This window comes from Anopheles marshallii, chromosome 2 (assembly GCF_943734725.1).
Source record: "Anopheles marshallii chromosome 2, idAnoMarsDA_429_01, whole genome shotgun sequence".
NCBI lineage: Eukaryota > Metazoa > Arthropoda > Insecta > Diptera > Culicidae > Anopheles > Anopheles marshallii.
In genome coordinates this window covers 19042920-19064320 of record NC_071326.1, presented here as the reverse complement: position 1 = coordinate 19064320, position 21401 = coordinate 19042920, and the positions used below count along the sequence as shown (strand labels likewise).

At 46.7% G+C, this 21401-nt stretch overlaps 2 protein-coding genes across 2 annotated transcripts in view; one reads left to right on the top strand and one right to left on the bottom strand.

The window, feature by feature from the left end:
• The window catches only part of LOC128708413 (uncharacterized), a 49181-nt gene extending 35071 nt beyond the window's left edge, over positions 1 to 14110 (top strand). The window contains exon 5 of the mRNA XM_053803392.1: positions 14021 to 14110. Within this exon, the coding sequence (XP_053659367.1) occupies positions 14021 to 14110 (90 nt within the window). The remainder of the gene's footprint in view (positions 1 to 14020) is intronic.
• Positions 1 to 21401, bottom strand: part of LOC128708412 (RNA-binding protein Musashi homolog 2) — a 76909-nt gene that overhangs the window by 33917 nt on the left and 21591 nt on the right. The window contains exon 2 of the mRNA XM_053803391.1: positions 16499 to 16519. Within this exon, the coding sequence (XP_053659366.1) occupies positions 16499 to 16519 (21 nt within the window). The remainder of the gene's footprint in view (positions 1 to 16498; positions 16520 to 21401) is intronic.

Below are 21401 nucleotides of genomic sequence, written 5' to 3'. Positions count from 1 at the left end.
GGCAAATGGCAAATGTGGTGCTTGTAAGTTTGATACAATACAATCCAAAAACGATGTAACCGTTGTCGACAATATATGAGACACACAATGCTTCTGCGGGGAGGAAAGTGAGTAGAATCATTTTTGAACGCACAGGCAGTCAACGAGTGAGAATTAATTTACGTTTCTTTTGTTGAGGAAAACATCACAAAACGCTCGAATGTTTCAATTGAGCCGGCGCAAACTTATCACAGGAAAATCCTTTTTTAAACAAGTCTATTATCCATGTGCAGGGTCCCCTAAATTGGTTGAGAGTAAAAAAAAAGCCGAAACGAAAATCCATTTCTTTCTATCTTAATTGCACACTTTGCGTAAACATTCCGTCTCGCTGCCTTCTTCTCTACGCCACGATCCCGAACGCGGAGTTTGCGTGACACAAGCGGCGCTAAAGTACGCAGGGAATAGAAAATAAAGCACAATTTGATGATGTTACCATCGTGTGACGCCTCGCAGGGCCGGGGGGGAAAAGGGGAAAAAGTGGACGCTCATTTAACACGGCCGTTGTTGCGTCACACGATTTGATGCGATGGGAGTGATAAGACAATAAAATGAAACAACTCAACTTGTAATCGTTCGAGTTAATTCCCTCCGGTGGCAGTCGGGCACGAGGATGTACACGCAGGCAGGGAATGTCTCGCTCACGCCCTACCTGTTAGGCGGGACGCGGCGTGGAAAACAAATCAAATTTGTGTTGCTTTGAACTTTTGCTATTGTTATAAGCGTCAAAACGTTGATCAAAACTCACAGTTTAATTTACTCAAATGAAATATCTTCATCCTAAACGCCTGAAGGTATGCAATCGCGCAAAAAAAGCTCTTTAAATCAGGGCTTCTGAGATTGTGTGTTTTAACCGTTTGTTATATTGCTTATTTAACGGCTTGTGCACTACTTGGACTCAGCGGACGCCCGTCTGGTGCAAACCGTCTTACGGAACACGGTTCAATGACTTATACAACACACGGATCAGCTGGATAAACACAACGTTGACCACGTCTCCCGGTCCGCTCACCCATTCCAATTCTCCCCATGCCAGAAACACTCTCTAACCCCCACCCGCCCATCATCCATTTTATGATTTCGCACGACACGCACATATTACGACGGCTCGTCCTGCCATTTGCCCTGAATATAATGACGAGAGGGCAGTGGATGGGCGCACACACACATACACACACACACACAATAGAGTGCGTGGCATCGGGGCGAGCAGAAAGTAGAGCCTTACCAACGTAAACATAAACAAATTGATCTTGAATTGAAAGTACGTGCCCATGGGAAACGTGGTGGCACGAGACTGTGTGTTAGGTCCCCTCCCATACGGCCCAAGGCAATGGCGGTGGTCGTTACCGGTACCCGGGTGTTGGCCTTTGCATGCGACCGACATTCGTCCACATAACGATATGGCGGATGGGCGTTGTAGTAACCGCAGGGTGCAGGGATTGAAGGAGGGTAGATTAGCTTTTCGTGACCACACTTCGGTGGTTTTCCATCGTGGGAATCCAGTGGGAAAAACGGAAGGACCGTAATGTAGTAGAACACCGCCGGAAAATCACTGGCGTTGGAGAGAAGGTGTGGTGGCACTACTGACGAACCAGGCAGGGAAGGCCTGAAGACTCCAAAATGAAACGATTTTGCTAGTGGGGGAGGAAGTGGGAAGAGGGGTCGCGGTTTTCAAGGCTCTTACTCTCTCCTGGGAGGATGTTAAGCAATGCTTGAACCATTTTTTTCCAAGCATGGACGATAACGGGCGGTTTGGTGGAGAAAAACCCCAGGGAAAGCGGACGATTCGCTCCATCAAGTACACGCAACCTGCGACCACAGGGACCATACCAAAAATTTCCTTGGGAACACAGTAGTTCCCGCTCATTAATACCGTAATGTTGTAAATGTAAGTGAAAGTGTGGCGTGATTTGTTTCCATTGATTTGGTCTAGCTGTGCGTGCAGAACTTTCCCGTCTGCATGCGAAGGAATTTTAGAACTTTGGAAAAAAAGTAACGTGGAGTTTCACCACGAAACGAAACAAACCAAGATTCTGTAAATGATACAACTTTAGTGGAAATGATTTCTTTACGTCGGAGCATAGCATAACGTGAGAGGAATAGTGGAGCCGATTTGTTATGAATTGAAATGCGCCTAAAAGTATGCAATCAACAGCTCCCTCTTCGGCTGTTTAGTGATGGTTTTCGAACACTGGTTATTCTTCTTTTGTTACTATTGCTGGACAATTAACAACGGCAAAGCATACCACATACACCATTCAACATAACTATTTGGCCACCTGTTTATTCGTGTGTAAGATGAAATGATGTACCGCACAAAAGCGCCTGAATGACGGCAATTTCACCGAATAATATCAAAAATGTTGCAGTAAAATTTCAAAACCTTTCAACATGAAAGACAGTGCATAATAATACGGCAATCATTCAATCGACACACACATTCGACGCTGGATGCTCACACTCGAGAGCGCAAAAGGGGAACGAGCATATTGTGATTCGAACGTGTACTGCGTTCGAAGGATAATTGTACGAAAGGAAGGTGAAATAATTTTAATTCCATACAACCCCACCAGCCTGTGTTTTGGTGCCGTTAGAGGAAGGGTGAAGAATTTACACGTGGCCATTTTTTCCCCGCTGTTTGCTGTCCCTGGGAGAGGATTCATATGTCAGTCCATCAATAATAAGATTTTTCCATTTCATCGAACGCCAAACTCGCCGGGATCAAGTTGTAAGTTGCAAAAACAAACTGATAGCAACTGTGTGTGGAGGGGAGGAGGAGGCGGGGGGTTAATTCCATCTCCCAATTCTTCAATTAACGCAACGCCCTTGGGGGGGGGGGGGGGGGGGTCACATTGCACCAGAGAGTAGAGGCGAAAAAACTGATGTCGTCCACCGTTATTATTATTGCTTTTTCTCGGTGCCACACGATACCATCAGCTCTTTGATAGATGAACCAAAAAAAAAAAGGCCACCGTACGGTAGTAGCTTGGCTTGTGCCACAATTTAAGTCCGTTTAATTTTCATCCTCTTAAATTATTCATACTCCCCGCTTCGCTATGCATCCTTTTTTTTGCCATGGGGTTCTTGCCCCGGCTGGGCAAGAGATGAGGATGGGAGATCTCTTGCTGGAAAATATTATTACGCACCAACACACCACGGGAGTGTACGTTTCGCACGCGTGCTTACCATAACAAAAAGGAGTATCGTAAGGTTTCATTAATAGCGCATCACCATCACCTTCGCTTCGTGCGGAACAAATCGGAAGCGACTGTAAACGGATCCTCCATCGTGCTTGCGTGATTTCTTACCCTGCTGGGTGATCGGGGGTGTGGCGGAGGGATGGGGGTAGCGAGTGGTTTATGCTTTTCTGTCTTCGATGCAAAAACCCCTCTCGGAACCCGGGTTTTGCTTGTTTTCAAGTGGGTAAAAACGGCGCACATAAAACACAACCAACAACAACAAAAAAACCCGCTCGAAAGGATTGTAATCGAGATAAAGGCGAAGAAAAGCGTAGATTAGTCAGCATATTTCAAAAGAGGTATTTCTGCCAACTTCGCCAAACACTTCTTTTTGGCTTCCGAATTACCCAGCATTTCTTCTCAAAAGGATGCGAAGGAAGATCACTGAAGTATGCAAGCAAACAAAAAAAATGGGCGAAACTTTGCAAACACGGCGCGTGTTGGAATAATCGTTTGAAGCAACACGCACTTTCGCGTTTGAGAGAGGGTAGGGGGCCTCGTTGTGGGGCCATGTGGAAATGTCATTCCTAATTGGGTCTCGATTGTGACGGTGAAGGGGTTTTCGGGTTGGGCAACAACCGGGCATGATCGTGAGAACAGCAGCCAGAGGAGAGTGTTCAACAGGGCCCTCGCTCCCTCCCCCTTCAATCTGCGAACCATTCGCCAGTAACGATATACACGTTTTGAAACGTGTGTGACCCGCGTGTGATGATATCCAGCCTTGCGGAGTTGGGGTTGGGCGAGGTTTACATTAATCCTTCCATTACTGCCCGTCCGTTGCGGGTCTCGCACTGTGACACCAACGTTCACATTCAGTCTATCCATTCGGACGTGAGTAAAAAATTAAAATCCCAACCCCCGGTCAAGGATGCTTGCGGATGGTTCGCACTTCAGCCGGGCTTTTGTCTATTCCACCCAAGATACGGACCGGACATGGAAAGGATCTTTACAATTCGACTCTGCGATGGCGATGGTGTACAGAGCGAACGCTGAATGCGCACACAACCATCCTTCGTTAATCCTGAATCGACTGGGTTTGTGGGGGAGAGGGTACGACGGTGCCGAAACCTTTTGCCCTTCACCCGCATCATCGCGCCGCACACCTAAACCGCACCCTAGAAGAAGTACACATATCCTTCGAGTTGACTCGAGCAAAAAAGAGACACATAGCAATGGACGACATTAAGATTAAATGCAACCTTCGGAGTCGTTCGTGCGGAAAAATCACTCGGAAAGCTTCCATGGTCCGGAGGCCACGGATCTCGGAGTTTCTTCCTCGGAAATAGATCCTGTATGTGTCCGGTATGGATGCGCGTGTGCTGTTTTGTGATTGCGTCTGTCACGCTGTGTGCGGAACACATTTTCCTGCTCGAGATGCGTTTGTGTGTTGCTCCTCTATATTGTATTAAACACACTCACACACATACATTCAGAAGGTACAATTTTATCGCAGCATACTGCTGTCGTTCGGGGAAGAGGAAGGAAGAAACAAAAGGCCAAACCAAACCCATCAACAAACTCTACAACAGGTTGTTTCCAACAGAAATGCAAATAATCCCGTAGGTTAGCGTCACCATGTTGCCGGCCTGGAGAGGAATGAGACCAGAGACGCGCCTTGACAGTACTAAAACCACAGCTGAGACGGCAGCCGGTAGTACCTTTTGTGTCTTGTGTGTTGTTTCCTCTGTACCTGGCATGTGGTCTCATCGCGCAATCTCTCTTACGGCAACGCACAAGGATGTAGGCACGGCGAGCTGGCCTCAAGTTTTGCACTACACCGGGAGACGGATTAAGAACACACGCAACACAGCACGGAGGTTGAGTTGTCGACGACCGCAAATTAAGACCCTTTTTATAGGCCCGCCCTTGGTACGTTCAAATTTGCTGCGAGCGACATTATTTTGCGTCACCTTTTTGCACATTTTAATGTCCGACTCGAGAACCCCGAAATTAAGTGAAAATTGGTTCATCGATGGTAGTAAATTTATTCACTGTTGGGTAATGGTGGTTTCACATTACATCAGCACTGCCAAACGTTGCCCGCTTGCTACTAACATAGGTTTTGATGTGCGAATTGCATAACTTTAGGCGGTTTCCCGGCAGAGGAAATGCGAAACGAAAGGATCGTGTGTAGTATAACTTCAACATTACAAAATTGCTTTTTTAATATTTTGTTCCTCACAAGGATGAATCGTTTCGTTTTCCCGCTGAATTCGATGGCGCAAGGCACAATGCGCAATACCGTGAATGAGTTACTGTTTTACTTTGCCCATAACCAGGACACCGGACGGAGAAATCATCAAACATTAATAAAGCTTCCCCAACCTAAGTGGGGTACGGGAGGGGGGGGGGGCCTCCATTTCTTTCCGTCCGATAAGTGTATGTCTCGTTAATGATAACTGGAGACGGAACATCAAGGGAGGGGTTGGAAAAAAAACCTCCTCAATTCCCCCCATCACCCACAACGGGAAGGAAATTTGCTATTTTGTTTGCTTTCGGGAAAAATAGTTCACCAATCGGCGCATGGAGTTCGGCCCCGACCAGTTCGGCTGGAGCGCAAAGGCTGGCAACGAACCACGAGGGTTGGAAATTAAACATTCACGGGCAGCAGACACCGGGAAACGTGCCTTCGTGTGGAAAACTATCTTTCCTTTTGCCTATTTCTTTGGTGGCCTTGCGGCAAACAACTGTGCCAGGCTATCTGGTTCGGAACATTCAACTCCACACCATTGCATTGGGTGGTGTGGTGGTCGCCCGTTTCGCCTTTCGAGTAGCTTCCTTCAGGACATCATGGCCGGCATGGCCCCGGTTGACAGCACCAGCGGAAGGAATGTGTTTCTCCTTTTGCATTTTCCTGCAAACACGCTTGAAGTTGTGCATTTGATTGCCAAGCTGCGTTGCATTCTCGTTAATGGCACGAATATTTTGTGTAGGTTTTGATTTTCAGTGCACTCAACTGCACTTTTTCCCTTGTATTGTTCGCTCTTTTCCTTCTCTCTATCTCTCTCTCTCTCTCTCTCTGTCCTAATGAGGTACACATTTTTCCATCGCATTTCCCTGCGCATTGTTGTTTATCGAATATTGTAAGCGGGGTTTCCGCGACCAAGCGGTAGGACAGTTGCACCGATATGCTTCGCCATACTCCAACTAAAACCCCCCCCCCCCCAATGTGGCGGTGGGTATGGTCTGTTTGCCATAAAGATAAGTGAATATTGGCCTCAAATTTTGCTCTACACTCTTTTTCCAGCGCCCCACCATGGAAGCTAATTTTATAGATTGTTTATTAATGCACGAGTGTGTGTGTGTGCGGGTGGGTGGGTAGTTCTTTTTGCCCCCGAAGCGTGGTGCAAAAATCAAAAACAGGGGGGAGTGGGAAAATGTTTAGTTTGACATGTTTATAATTGCATTCCAAGCCATCGTTCTGCACATTGAGGCAAACGAACGAAATTCCCCGATAACTGGCGATGGTCATGGACACTGTGGGAACTAGTGGAAAACACTGGCCCCTTGCAGCCACAAATACGTTTGTTAACAATTCACAACGAATACTAACAACAGTTAATGTTACAATTGTACCGTAACTAGTGAAATTTATCGTATCGTACGCGGTATTATGAAGTATATCACCATGCAGAGCGGACAAATGACAGTGCCTCGTTCAGGAGCGCCCAGTTAGCGCGTAGCAGCTCCCTGCCATACAGTGCCATCAGCATAAAACCATCAGCATGAATTATGCTGTCGCTGCTCCCGCTCCTGCCCCTAGCTACACCGGACGTTTGCGACCGGTTATACGAAAATCGATCAAACTTTATCGATTTTGAACCCCCCCCCCCCCCCCCCCCCCCCCCCCCCCCCCCCCCCCCCCCTTCACAACCACATTCTTTGGCACGGTTTTGGCAGCTTTGGCTCGGGGAAAACCCGATGGTAAAGCCACATAAAAACGCGCGTCCGAAAAGGCTTCATAAAGCATATTTGATTACTCGAGTGCAAGTAGTAAAGTGGCGGCGGCATGGGTCGCATATCAAACGACCGTCATAAAATCGTCCACCTCAAATGATACTAATGTTTGTCCTGTCGAGTGTCGAGTCCACCGTAACAATGTGTCCTTTTTTTTTTGAGTTTTGATTTTTTTTTTATTGTCGTATTAGAGATGGCAAACATTGTACATGGTGGGGTGTTTGCCATATTTTCATTGCGTTAAACCGTGGTAAAAGAATTGATTTCAGTTGCAATGGCGACGATCCGCGTGTGGTCTCGTGGGTTCAAAAATAGCAACCACCCAGGAAACCGTACCTGGGCGCGCAGGGCAGGAATCTATCTATAACGGTCGCATTCCAACTGATGGACCGAAGCACCCGAAACCGTGCAAGAAAATATAGTTCGACCTCTCGCTGCTGCCAACGAAACTTCGGCAGCGGAGAAGTAAAACAGCAAAAATCAACAAACGTGTACCCTGCCCCCATCCATTTCGTTATTACTCGACAATATTTTCGTGTTTTTTTTTTTTGTGGCCGTTTTGTGGCCATCCCCGTGTGACACCAAGCAGACCGCAGCGAGAAGGTGTGTTGCTGTGCTCTGTATTGACTAAGAGAGGTCATGCCAGGAGGGGGTCGGGTGCCCAGAGTATATGCTTTTTGAATCACTGCCAAGCTGACAGGAGACATGCTACCTACTCCGTGTCCCGATGTGTCTCGAGACGCGGGGAGGAACCAGACCAGCCAGAATCACAACCCGGACGAACCCATCCAACCACCCGAACAGAGCAAAACAGACGGATAAACCACACACACCATTGAATGGCGGGTTGTTATATCATCGTTGTCATCATCAACGTTCGTCGAACTTTGCCGGCAGGGTGCGCTCGGGAGCACCATCGATTTTCGGTACCTAGGAATAAAAAAAACCCTGCAAGAAATGATTTCGCTATAAATTTATCCCAGCTCAACTTAAATCGAACCCGTGTGCGTCGCCTGCAGGTGTGAAGGGTGCACGGGAAGAAACCCCCGGGGGCCATCAAATAAATCCTCGAACGTCGTCGTCGTCGTCCTTCGTCTTAAACCGCTCACTCACTCTCTGTTGCCCCGATGATTTATGGTTGCACTTGAAGGAACAAAACAAAAAACGGTCGTCGGTGGTGTCGGGACGACCTTAGAAGATGGTTTGGCCAACCTGCTTTTAAATGATTCGTTGCTTTGGCGAATCGAATCGGTTTATAATTTTGGCATTGGATGCTTTGGTGTGCTCCCTCGAGAAAAAAACAACAAACAGTACCGATAGTGTTCAAATGTACTGTACGCTGGGTGGGTAGAATGAGCAGCAAAGCTCGGCTGGCAAAGTCACTCCCGTGTGTCAAAAAAAAACAACAAACCAGTTTCAAAAATGGAAGCTTTCCACTATCAGGAGACTTAGACCCGGAGACAAGTCCTCTAGCATTCCTGATGTGGCATAAGAACCGCCAGAGAATCTTGAACTCCGGTGCGCTTTGGCAAAGTGGCTCAATGAAGGTAATATTGGAAGAAGAGTACAAAAGAAAAACCCCCACACACATAGGATTAAGATGGTGAAATTGCTGTGAGGCTATGATGACGTTCTGGGGAAAGTTTCCCCCCGTCGGAGTGGAAAAATTCCTTTTTGTGCGCCCGGTGTGTTTCACACGGGGGCCGGTTCGTGGATTGCTTCGGGAACGCGGGACCATTTCAGCCAGCATTCAGCAGGCAGTCAGTGGCTTATCGCATTGCGAACGCGTCTGCAAGGTGGAAAATGTATCGTTGGCACATTCACGCTCACAACGGAAACACACACACACACACACAACCGCTCAACCGGGTGGCTGCAAAACATCCAGAGGGTGCAAGATGGCGGCATTTCTTCACGATTTCTTCTGGGGAGCCTTTGGGGAGTTTTTGTTTTTTTTCACTCCCCGTTTCACAGTCAATTTTCCACAAATGAGGTTGTTTCTGATTTGACAGACATCCGGTACGACCCATGTACGTTCCTCACGGATTGCTACACCGGTGGCATTCGATTCTAGTGTGCACGTGACCGTAAAACGCTGAGCGATGAAATATTTCACCGAATGCGCCCATTTCCTTCCACTCCACAGGTACGATGGTGTGTGCTAGGGGTGTACCGCCATTAGGGTGACTACTGAAAGTGACATAGGAGCTGCTCCATTCTACACCCGGTGCGATAGCAGCTTCACACCGCAGTGCAAGGAATCAAGCGGAATCAATCCTAAAAACAAAACAATCTTCGGGTGCTTATGGTGATGTATTGTCCTTGACAGTTTTTGGTGGCGGTCCCTGTGGTCCCAATACGGCCCATTTGTGTACACGTACGAAACGGCTCTGTATGTAATGGAGCGTATCAAATTGATTGGAAGGAACAGATTTTTCATTTCCAACCACAGTACAACGACGCATATTCCTCCAGCTGTCGTTAGCTGTCGACATTGGCCCTAAGCTTAATGTAGTCAACCGGGAAACGGAGCGTAAAAAGCAGGTTGCCCCAAACGTTATGCATATTCGCCTGCAAGAAAAGCGCTGAACAAACTGAAGAGACGGCATTTAAGAAGGCTTTATATTGATGTGTGTTTTATGGACGAAAACACTGTTTAAATGCTGCAGACATTGAAGTAGTTGGAATGTCGCTTCTACTGCTGCTTGCCCAAAAAGCTCCCCTTGGGGGAAGCTTTAATGTAGAACGTTATTAGGAAGCCATATTCAGTTAATACACTTGGATGAGCGTTCCAGTTATCCGATGTACTGTCGGAAGTCTGTCGGATGTGGTAATCTAGTGGCAGGTGCTCCGAGCAGTGCCGGGTCTCATATGGTTCCCTCAGGGCCTATCGTACAGCACCCATTTCCAGTGATTAATCAGCGTAAACCGATACGATTAATCAATTGGAAGAATCCATACATATTTTGCCATGTCTCCCGTACGGCAGCCACACAACCCCAGGCAAGAACCTTCCCAGAATAGTCTAGCACAGCGGAAATGGTAACTCTATACACCAACATCCTGGACGTAACGTGTGTACCGTGCGGAATATGATGCGCGCTGCTTTGTCCGTCTGAAACCACGGCACCGTACACCTGTGGTGCGGACGGGGAAGCGTGTGGCGTCGTGGGTGGACCAGCGGGGAATTGTGCTTTCCCCATCGCAGATGTAGCGTGTGTTGTCCCTTCCGGTGTAGCGTGAGTTTCGCCTTTGACAGACATTAATTCTGTCGACTTCAATCGCGTACAAACGGAAGGAAGGCGGAGATGATGTGACAACGTTGGACTAATCTTTAAAGAAGTCCGTCCGTTCGTCCGTCCGATCGCGACTGTGCTGCCGTTGCTCGCCAAAACCGAACCGCTGACCTAAAATATGCGAGAATGGCTTCTGCCGGTGTCTGCCACAGCCGTCATCCTTGTCACAGGTTGCAAATATAAAAGTTTACTCCAAGAACATGTGAAGGAAAATAAAGTACGATGAGTTGACGGTGTATTTATAGACCTCCAGGGGAAGCCTTACGATACGATGGTACATTCTTCCTTTTAGAGCCTACAACCTTTACACACACACACACACCCACATATGTATGTTGCACGGACGTGTTCTTCTTGTTCGGTGACGGTGCTGTTACAAGAACTGCCTAGACGTTGGGCGGTCTTTACCACCTCCGCTTATAGTCGAACGATAATCGGCTAATGGAAGCTTGCCAACTGCACTCGAGCAATGAGTACCACATACAACACGCCACCGGCACAGGAAGTGGTGGAAGCAAAAGGCAATGTAAACCGGGCCGAGAGCTGAAGAAGAGAGCCCACAACGACCCTTACCCTTTGTACCGGGCACGCCGTCATCAGCTAGGCAAGCGAACCTGCCCGGGACTGTGTAGGCGTTTTGCCCGAGGATAAAATCATCCTGCCGCCAGAGTGCACTTTGGAAAAACTTCCCACTACGCCCGCACATCGCCCGTCCTCGACTCCTTTTTTCAATTCCGGCAACGCTCCCCAATGCACCGGTAATTAAATTTTCGCTTACATTCACATCCCGCCCGGGTTTTTCCTGTTCCGCCGTACTCATCCGCAACCTCGTCCATCCATCCATCCATCCATCCATCCATGGCATGCCTCACGTGGCGTTCTATGTTGAACGTGGTTGACAGTGCAATGTCGAGAACCGACGGGTGGCACAGCGTTAAAGCCGAAGGCCACTAACAAAAATAAAAGAACGACAACTCATTTCACATTCACCTGTGCAAAATCAACCAACCATCGACAACCGACCGAACCCGGATTGCTGATGGTTTGTTAGGTGCCTTGCCATTGCCCGCCAGCGTCAAACAATCGGGCAATCGAGCTAGAGCGGTGGGGATGTTCGCTCCGTCATCCAGTGCCAGTGGAAGGTGGCAAACCGAATGGATAAGGTCGCCCGTTTCTCCTTTCCCACCCAGCCCAGGCCCACTCGCCCGCCGCATGAATATATATGGAAATAATAATCCAATTTAAAGCGGAACCTTTATCGGTTCATACCGCGAGCAAGGAAGCAAAAACCCGAAAGGTATCTAAGCTTACCCGGTGCACCACAAGCACCGACCTCTGGAATTAAGTTACCCAATCAGCACGCTAGTTATTGGATAGAACTCACGCTCACCGCTGCCTGTGTGGGGCGCTTTGTAGGGTTTCTACACCATTTAGCAAGTGAAGAACGACGCCCGGAAAGGTGCACACTTGTAAGTTTTCGTCACGACGATGGGCAACGTGCGCTATGTCTTCCCTGGGTTGGGGAAGAACTTGAGAGCACAGGAAGAACAGAACTTCCTTTTTACAACAATGGCACACTACAAAAAAGGGGAGTCTTTTCCGAGGAACACTATAGCAGTTTCTAGGTTAATACGTTTTAATCTCATAAAAAACCCCCCGCACGAGCTGGAACGGCACTGCGCTGTGCTGCATTGGTAAAGGATGCTATAAAAAGAAACTTTTTACTACGATAAAAACGATCCATAATCGATCACAGTGTGTGACAGTGGACGGTTTATGGGTTTCACTCTCCCGGCTACTGAAATTCCACTCATGCGACTCAAACGCTTTTGATGATTTGCAACAAAGAAGAAATGGAATGTAAAAAAAAATCGATCGGGCAGCACATCCACCTAAAAATCGCAAAAAAGAAAGAGCGCCCGGGAAGCTATAATACATGGAACAATTTTGTTAAATAATGAAATACAAACGGAAGGACCGTAATGTAGAAATGAGAGCATTAAAAGCAAACCATATCAAAGAGATCATCAGAAAAAACATTTTAATCGAACATTTCTGTACATGTAGTATAACTTTAGGCGTTTCGTATACAAATTTGCCTAAATGTATGCAATCTGCATTGATTGAATTGGCTTTTTTCCCGGTAGTGAAATTTTCTACTTACGTCATGCTTAGAGCGTTCCTTACTCTTATCAGTGCGGTGTGTATATTCGTGTGCTGTTTTCCGAATTTTATATGCCCAAATCACCATTCGGCACCACGACCGACCTGCTTTTATTGTTCCTTCCGTTTTGGAACTGGATCAAATAAAACTCGTAGTGCAGTACGCGCCCGCCAAAAAGAGGAAACTGTACTGGATATGTGTTATGGTGTCGAATGGTTTTTTTTTTCGAGAAGTTTGCCCGCTTGTCGGTACACTACTCAGGAAACATCATGGTTTGTATTTCGACACCACATCCCATGGCTGCCCCTAGAGCGATCAACATTTATTTATTTGTTTTAGCCCGATAAACAAACTTGCTCGTGCTGCAGATAGTTGTTTGGCGGGCGGGCGGCCGTATCGTCCGGGCTGACTTTTGCATTTTGATGGCAACAAGCTTCCTTCCTTCCTCACCTTCCTGCTGTACCAGCGCAAAAAATGCGCTCATCATCCGGATTTCGTGCCGCGGGGTCACAAGTTATTGATTGCAAAAACAACAAAAGGAACGGGGTCCAAACACATTATTACACAACATATTCCCACAATAAACCCCGGTCACCTTGCGCGTTCTGAAATCGCACAAATCCGATGATTTCGATAGTGCCGTGGGGGGGCGCGCGCGCGTTACCAGGCAAACAACACCATTTCCCTTGTCCAATCGCCTCAAAAACGCCCACAGACAGGATGATGATGTGTGCGCTGTTTTGCGTACTGTGGAATCTGGATCCCGCATCATTGAGCCGATTTTCCGCTGACAATTGGATCACTGGATGTGGATTTGGTCCGCGCACGTTATTGCTTCTTGACGTGCCCCATTATTATTGGATGGACTTTTATTGCCCATCCTTCTGTCAAGTTCGGTGTACAAGCTCACCCGCAAAAAGGCTGCCACACACACACAGGTTGAAGTGGGACTCAACCGTCCGCCGGACGCCTTCCATCGCCTCGTAATCTGTTGTGTCCCGCAAGGTTCGATATTTGTATGGCTTTGCGTGCTCATAATAAAGTGCGTCGTAAGTGGTCGCACGGTTTGACATTTTGTGCTGAGGTAATGAGACGATGCGACCAAAAAAAAAAGAAGGATCACGTTGACGAAGCCTTTGGGGAAAATGTGTTGCGCAAAAGGTTCCAAAAGAACAGCGGTTGCATCACTGCCCGTTTAGATGTTACATTGTACTGCAATTCTTCTGACCGGCGTGCTAAATTTGGTTTACTTACTAACCAACAGATTACTACAGTCAACTTATTTATAATTGCTTTAATCCTTGTTTCTACTTTCTCCATTGCAGATTCTTGTGTACAACCAAAAGTATGAACCGAATCCGGAACTGCACCAGGCCCTCAGCTACCGCGAGGAGTACGAAAAATTGGACAAATAAGCAGATCGATAGCAGGAGCCACCTCGGATCGGATTGACACCGCGCCCTGAAACGACCCTCTGTCACCTCACGGGACAGGATGAACAGTGGAAAATGCGTGTGTGCGGGCGTCATAATGAATAAATATAGCTAATCGATCCGTTCTGTTGCCCACGGGAAATGTGTGCGCGGTTGCTCCCTCCCCGTTCGGGCTCGCTATGATTGTTGTATTCGATGTTGACTGTAGCGAATAACGTAGAATCGCTTGAAGAAAGCAACAAAAAAAAAGTTTAACTGTTTCAGCCTGCAGAACTGCATTTGCATTTAGAACGTTTTGTCTGCTTGCGCTCGCACATTTGCTAGCGTTTATCAGCATCGTGTTATAGAAAAAAAAACGCACCCCATCATAAACACACAATAAATACAAATCGATGTTTGAAACCGCAGTACCCCCCTCAACCGAGTGCACGATGCACCACTGCATGGCATAGCGAGCGCGAGAATGCGATGCGCGAAAGAAATCATCATGATCGACATCAAATGAATGGAGGAGAAGAGAGAAGAAAAAAAACTATACAAAAGAAACAGTCACGACATGCACATAGGCAGAGGGCAGCATCTGGCTGCTGTCACTGCAAATTGAATGAATTAATCGATTGATGCGAGTCGACACCACTTCCTGTGTCTGCTGCCCGCACAGTATCAAACCCGGGGGGCCCGCACACACATACACTCACACATTCCTTGGTTGAATTATACATTAGATAAGGTTTGCGCCACCTATATGTGTGTGTTCGGAGGTTAAGTTGAGTTTCAAGAAGTCAACAGAACACTGTAGCACCCTTGATTGAAGTTTCCCACAAAGCCACCCATTTACCCTTGTGTAGCAACGCCACACAAAGAGGATCCATTGTGGCGATGGCGGGGAAGAGACCTAAGAACATCTACTCCTCCACATCATCATCATCATCATCATCGGACGTCGACGTCGTTCAGATTGTTCTCGTTCGCGTGGTATCAGCTGGGGAAGGATGAAGCACCGCCGCGCTCTATTTGAACATTCTTCTCGTATGATTTAATCCATCCGGTATGTGTGTCGGAACAACCGGGCGATGTTGCTGCACACCCACTAGCCAACAACGCCGATCGATTAACTGCAGCAGGAGCTGAGCGATGTTGTGCAGTGGAGATGGCGATAAGTTCAACAGATTCAGTCACCAGGCGGCATCATCATTCTTATTGCGTGTATGGTTGTGTTGTTGGGGATGTGTTTGTTAAAAGATGATCTCAAAATGCACAACGATAAACGATTTAGTGAAGCATCTCTCATCACTGCCGTTGTCACTCAGCGCACGAGATGGGCAAATGAGGCCAAACGGCGCAAAGGAAGGCGTGGATGTGGATAAAAAAAACCATAGAGGCGTTCGGGATTGGAATTACTTTCGAAACAAATATCAAATGTCGTGTGTGTCGGACATTATTGAATAGAACTGTTTTTCCAGAACACTTGAGACAGACATTCCAGCCGATTTGTATACTATTGTTTAATTAATATGTAACCATTCTCACTAGAGCAACTTCTGAATAATTCGTACTTGCAGCAGATAAAATTGCGTTGTGGTGGTGGGAACAAAAAGTGAAGATTATGTAACTTCACCACCATTTACCAAATCCTTCCGGACGTGATCTCTACCACGTCCGCGGGTGTGTGTGTGTGTGCGTGTGGTTGACCTCATCCTTCCCATCGCTGCGCTTCCTCGTGTTGTCCAACTTTGATCTTCAACGATAAAGGGCATACTTTAGCAGCAAAGGGAATTATGTGCGTTCTGCTTTCACCAACCCGATCCACCCCACACAATTATGCTGCTGAAAGGATGGACCGACATACATACACGCACAAAAAAATGCTTGCAAGGGTTTAACGCATTCGTGGAAGCGCAGTCTCATCAAGTTTTGGTTGCGATCTTCTCCCTCTTCCCTACCTTCACAATAACTCACTCAACACGAGAACTGGTCGCGCGGAAAGGGGTGTCCCCTTGTGCGATGGAAGGGATGGACACGGACACGCCACGGGTGCAAAAGTCTTAATATAACGAAGAAAACGGACTCGGAAGCTCGAAGGAAGTGTGGCAGCGTGCGGACCACCGGGCGGCACACCACACTTTGTTCTGATTCATTTCCCGCTTGCTCATTACCGGCCCCCCCTCCCGTGACGATATCCTTCTCAAGCTCTTCTTCTTTAGCTCAAGAGCCTCTCTTTCCAACGAGTTTTTGGGGATGGTTGGGGGGGAGCGTTGCTGTTCGGTTCTTGGTCTTACTTGTACGTATCTGAGGGTGTATGTGTTTTTTTTTTCTTGTTTCGCTTTGGTTTGGTTTCATTTCGCATTCACCTTTCTCCTCCACACTTACCCAAAAGTGGCTCCGTGCAATCTATAACGAGAGAAAGAGAAGAAGGAACAAGAACGGACAATGTTTTACAAGATTGTCTACTTGTGGGGACACGCGGGCGTAGTAGGCAGGTTTGTTGTGTTGGCTGTACGAATTATGCTTGTGTGTTGTACGGTTATACGGGGCTGGTGGTAGGTGTTAGGCGGAGAATGCTGACAACATAAAAGGAAGGTAAAACTAAAGATGGATTGGGTTCGTCGTGTGTTCCACCCAGAACGCAAACGCAAAACGGGTAAAAAAAAAAGTGTGCAGTGTGGATGTGTGTTTGTAATTAATATAAGTGTGCTTATGTGTGCGGGGAAGGGTTCTTTTTTTTTATTTTTGTCTGTTCAGCGCGCCAAACAGGTTGAGTTAACAACAAGAACAAAAAAAATACAAAAGGAAAACGAAAACTAAAAACAATTCCATTTGCTGCGCACTATCCCACACACACACACACACACACACACACACACCGGAGCAGAGAGAGAAAGAGAGACCACATGCCACATATTACGCTAAGAACAAAATACCACAACTGAGTCAGAGCAATGCATTTAATTAATTCATGTTAAATTATGCTTACGGTTAGTATGGGGAAAACGGAAAACAAAAATAAGTAATATTTATATATATATTGGAGTGTTAAACTCCTCCGTCTAAATTGCGGTACGACCGAAGGGGGCAACACAAGAAGGGGCAGGCAGGCATTGTGCAGTCATAATACAGGCGAGCTAAGCAAGTAATGTTTTTACATACCAAGGAATGCTTATTAAATAACAATCAAAATCCCAGCACGATTAAACGTAATGTATCCTTTTACGAAAACAAATTATCCTTTCAGGAGGGGGGGGAGGCCACAAAACGAGATGAAGTTCATCCCATCTCCACAATCTCTGCCACACTTCCGCCTTCCAACACAACATATTGAAAAAGGATCCGAATTCCGTACACAACGATGATGGACGGATGAAGTGAAGAGACTTTGAGCAATTTAAGGTCATGCTTTTGTGCATAGAAAAGGACACAGTCTTCCATCCCTCGGTATGTGATTTTTGTTTCTAGATTTATGTTGCAACCCACGCGGACTTAGTTATGGACGGTGGGAACGCTTGAACGAGGTGGACACGCAAAACTAATAAGCATCATTTTGAGTGCTTCTACCGTTCGACGCGGTAATCAACACGCAATCGTCATTTGGCAAACATTTCATACGATCCTTTTTTTTCTGCCCCGACACATTCACACACTTGCACGCGCACCGGTAACAAACACGTGGTTTAACAATTAATCTCCGCTTTCCGCTGGTGTGAGACAGAACTCTCCCGCAACCAGTTACCACGATCGTCGGCCAACACATTCTTGTTCGCACGAACACAACGACAAAAAAACCCAACCGTAATATATAAATATGGTTCGCTTTTCGATCATTCCGACCATACGATCCGTCCCGTGCCGGATAGGGCGACATTAATTAAGCGTTAATTGCTATCGTGACGTGCGTGGCACGAGAAATCTTATCGTCCTGTGCACGGGCAGTAATCGAAGATGTCCCGTGTGAAGAAGGGGAAAGAAATTAATGCTAATGCTTTCAAGCATCTCACATTCCCTGAAGGATGTGTTAGTATTATAAAAAAAGAAAAGATTTTTCTACCAAAACACATCCATTTTTTTTCCTTCCAGTATTGCTTAAATTGATTAAAAACTTACAGTGTTTGCCCCATGTTTACTTTGCACGACGTGGAGGAACATTTTTAGTACCAATGTACACCCTACCAGGCGCCTCCATTTAGTACAGCATAATGTACTAATAGTTTTGTGTTTGATATTCCTTTTGCGTTTCTAATCGATGTTGCAATAGAAAACAATTTATCGTTCTGCTTCTTTAAGCCATCGTACGTTTGGGCCCATTTGTCCCATCCTGGACAACGGCACGGTCCGCTCACTAATGATGGTGACCTTAACTCAGATGAATTATTCGAAGAAACTTTGCACCGGAAACGACGCATCCGAAATGGAAATACTATCCGAACATTTTGGGGTAGCATTGATCCACAAAAACTTTTCGCTTTCGCCACCCTTTTCCCCCTTGCTGCAATCAATATTGTTGCGGGATTCGAAAAGCCCATCAAAGACCCCCCTCCCTATTTCGTTGGAATCTCATTCCCTTCATCAGGTTTTCCTCTTCGTTCTTTCCACGGGGTTGATTCCTTTATCTTTCCGAATTTGCCAAGAATTGATCAAGCGTTAATTGAAGGCTTCACCTTCACAGAACTAGTGGCCGTTTCGTATCAACTTGTGCTGTTTTGCTGTGTGTGTGTGTGTGTGTGTGTGTGTGTGTGTGTGTGTGTGTGTGTGTGTGTCTGAGTCCATGTTCAAAGTGATCTTCTCATTCGACACAGCTAGCGAGAAATGGACCGTTACCGTTCCTGGGAAACGGCGCCGGGGATAAAGAAGTTTGATGGGTTTCTTCGAAAAAGGAAAACAAAAGCGATCGTTTCTTTCCATGTCGAAATGGTAAGCGGTAATAGGTAGCGGTCATCTTGTAATTGTAATCACAAACGGCCAAATAAATGAAAGGGAGAGGACGAAAAAAGGCGGATATGGTAGGCAATGTCGGCACAGTGTTCATCCGCCGCAATGGGCGGAATGAATATTCTCAGATTGGAATTCAATTACCGTATTTCGTTTTGGGGCTAAACCGGCGCAACAAGCAGTACCGTTTTTAGTACAGAACGGCACAACAAATAGGATCTGCCACCTGGTCGAACATTTAGGGTGGACGGGGAGGGGCCGGACAAGCCATTTGCTTCGAAGGAAGCAACGATCTGCAATAAAGGGAGGGTGCGCGCGTGCGAGAGCAATAAAAAGTCAACACATGAAGGTGACACCATAAATAGGTGGTCCGTCCCACCACCCAGCACCCACACACCCACCATCCTTCCTCCGGTCTTGCACAGTGACCAATAATAGAAGGAGCTTTTCTTGATTTTCTTCCCCGGCTCGATGGTGGAAATAGAAATGAATGTCAAAGAACGTCATTTGCTTCCCACTGTTTCTCTCTTTCTCATCATCGGTAATGTTTCTTTCTTCCATTAAGGGGAGGTCGTGCGTAAGCTTTTCCCTGCTTACACGCGGGGACAATGATTGCATTAGTAACAGCTTTCGTGTTTTCGACCGCAGGCGTAAACGAACAAGCATAAATAAGAACTCAATGCTGGATAAATCCGACAACAAAAAGGAGGGCCCTCCCCCCCCAACCAACCTCCCATCCCTCCCGATACTAATGTCGCTTCGTTTCTTTGCTGCTTTATCCTAATCATCACACACTAGGGAGGATGGGGAGGGGGGGGGGGGGGGGGGTGAATAGAATTTAGTGCAAGAAACAAACATTAGCACACACGCACACGAAAAGCGCCATTTTCCATCAATAATAAATCGTGCAAATTGCTCCAGCAATACAGCAGCCCGGCTGTGTGTGTGCTTTTGTAATTCAATAAATAATGCATGAAACTTTTCCTTCCACGGCGCTTCTAAGCGCCAGTTTGCAAAAGGAGTAATGGCCTTTCATTAAACTTGTTTCTCTAATGAATGTTCTGTAATCATTCTTCTTTATGCAAGCATATAGAATGATGTCAGGCAGGCATTAAAGAACCATCTTAAAGAGAGATACTACCACAAAAATCCTATCCAGCATTTACGTGCCTCAAAACACAATAAGAAAGGTACCACACGGTATCTCGATGTCCACTCCTGTCTCGCAAGTGTCAATCTCTAATGCTATTACCATTTCTTTACACGTCTTAAAAAGACATCATGCCCACATCAAGCACGCTGGTGGTGGATCAAGGAAAATGATGTCCAGATGCGAACGACACACCGGCACACCCTCCGTGCTCCTATTGCTTATGTCTTAAGCCACACGGACAAATCTTGGCCCCTAATGTCAGGAATACCAACGGCTCCCCAATAGTGCCCACCTCCTTCACCTATGCTATGTTGGAATCGTTTCATATCGTTGTGACGTTTTCGTTTAGCAAAACATAGAATTGGTGAACCTTCGTCATGGCCGTATTTCGACAGTTCAGAGCAGGCATTCACCGGCAGCAGCTGGATTAAATATGCCTTTCGTCTTTCCACATTCTCATCTACCGTTCCCCAGGAAAAAAAACATACAGAGGAAAGAAGCACGAGCCACATCTTAACGGTAAAGGCAGGCAGCTGGACATAAAGAGTGCCTCCTATCCGTGCCATTAAACCACCTGTGGTTCCGGGTTTCAGCTGCTTGCCGAATGGCGCTCACTGTAAGCCTGTTTTGAAGCTGCACGTATTTCAATTTCACCTCAAGATGTCTGGCAGGCACCACCTGCATCTGGCTCCTGGGCCACTATCTCACTGCTGGCTGATGATTGGGGGAAAGGGGGAGGGAGGGGGGAGCATATGCCGCACGCAAAACAACATCCTGCAAAACATGGCTTGGTACTGTTGAGATGATGCGGGTTTTTTTGGCGTGCAATGGAAACGTAGAACGGAAATTATAACGACCCGGTAGGCAAGTCGTTGGAGTGCAGTGAAACATGTCCTTCAATCATACGGCAGTCGATTCCGGGAGGGTTAAGGGTGTTTCCTAGGCGGATTAACGTATTTGGTTCGTATGGAGTTTGCAAATGTCAAATAATATTACCTAACCGAGCTACCACCGTGATGAAATGAGGTTACCATGGTGATGACTATCGCTTGGATAAGAACATTCTGCATAGCTCAAGGATAAATAATGAATGGCAATGCTTACTATGTATCAGCATTATGCTCGTTGGCTGACAAAAACAAATTAGCCACCCAAATATATTACCTTTCCTTTGGTTATTAAAAATTACTGTAAAAG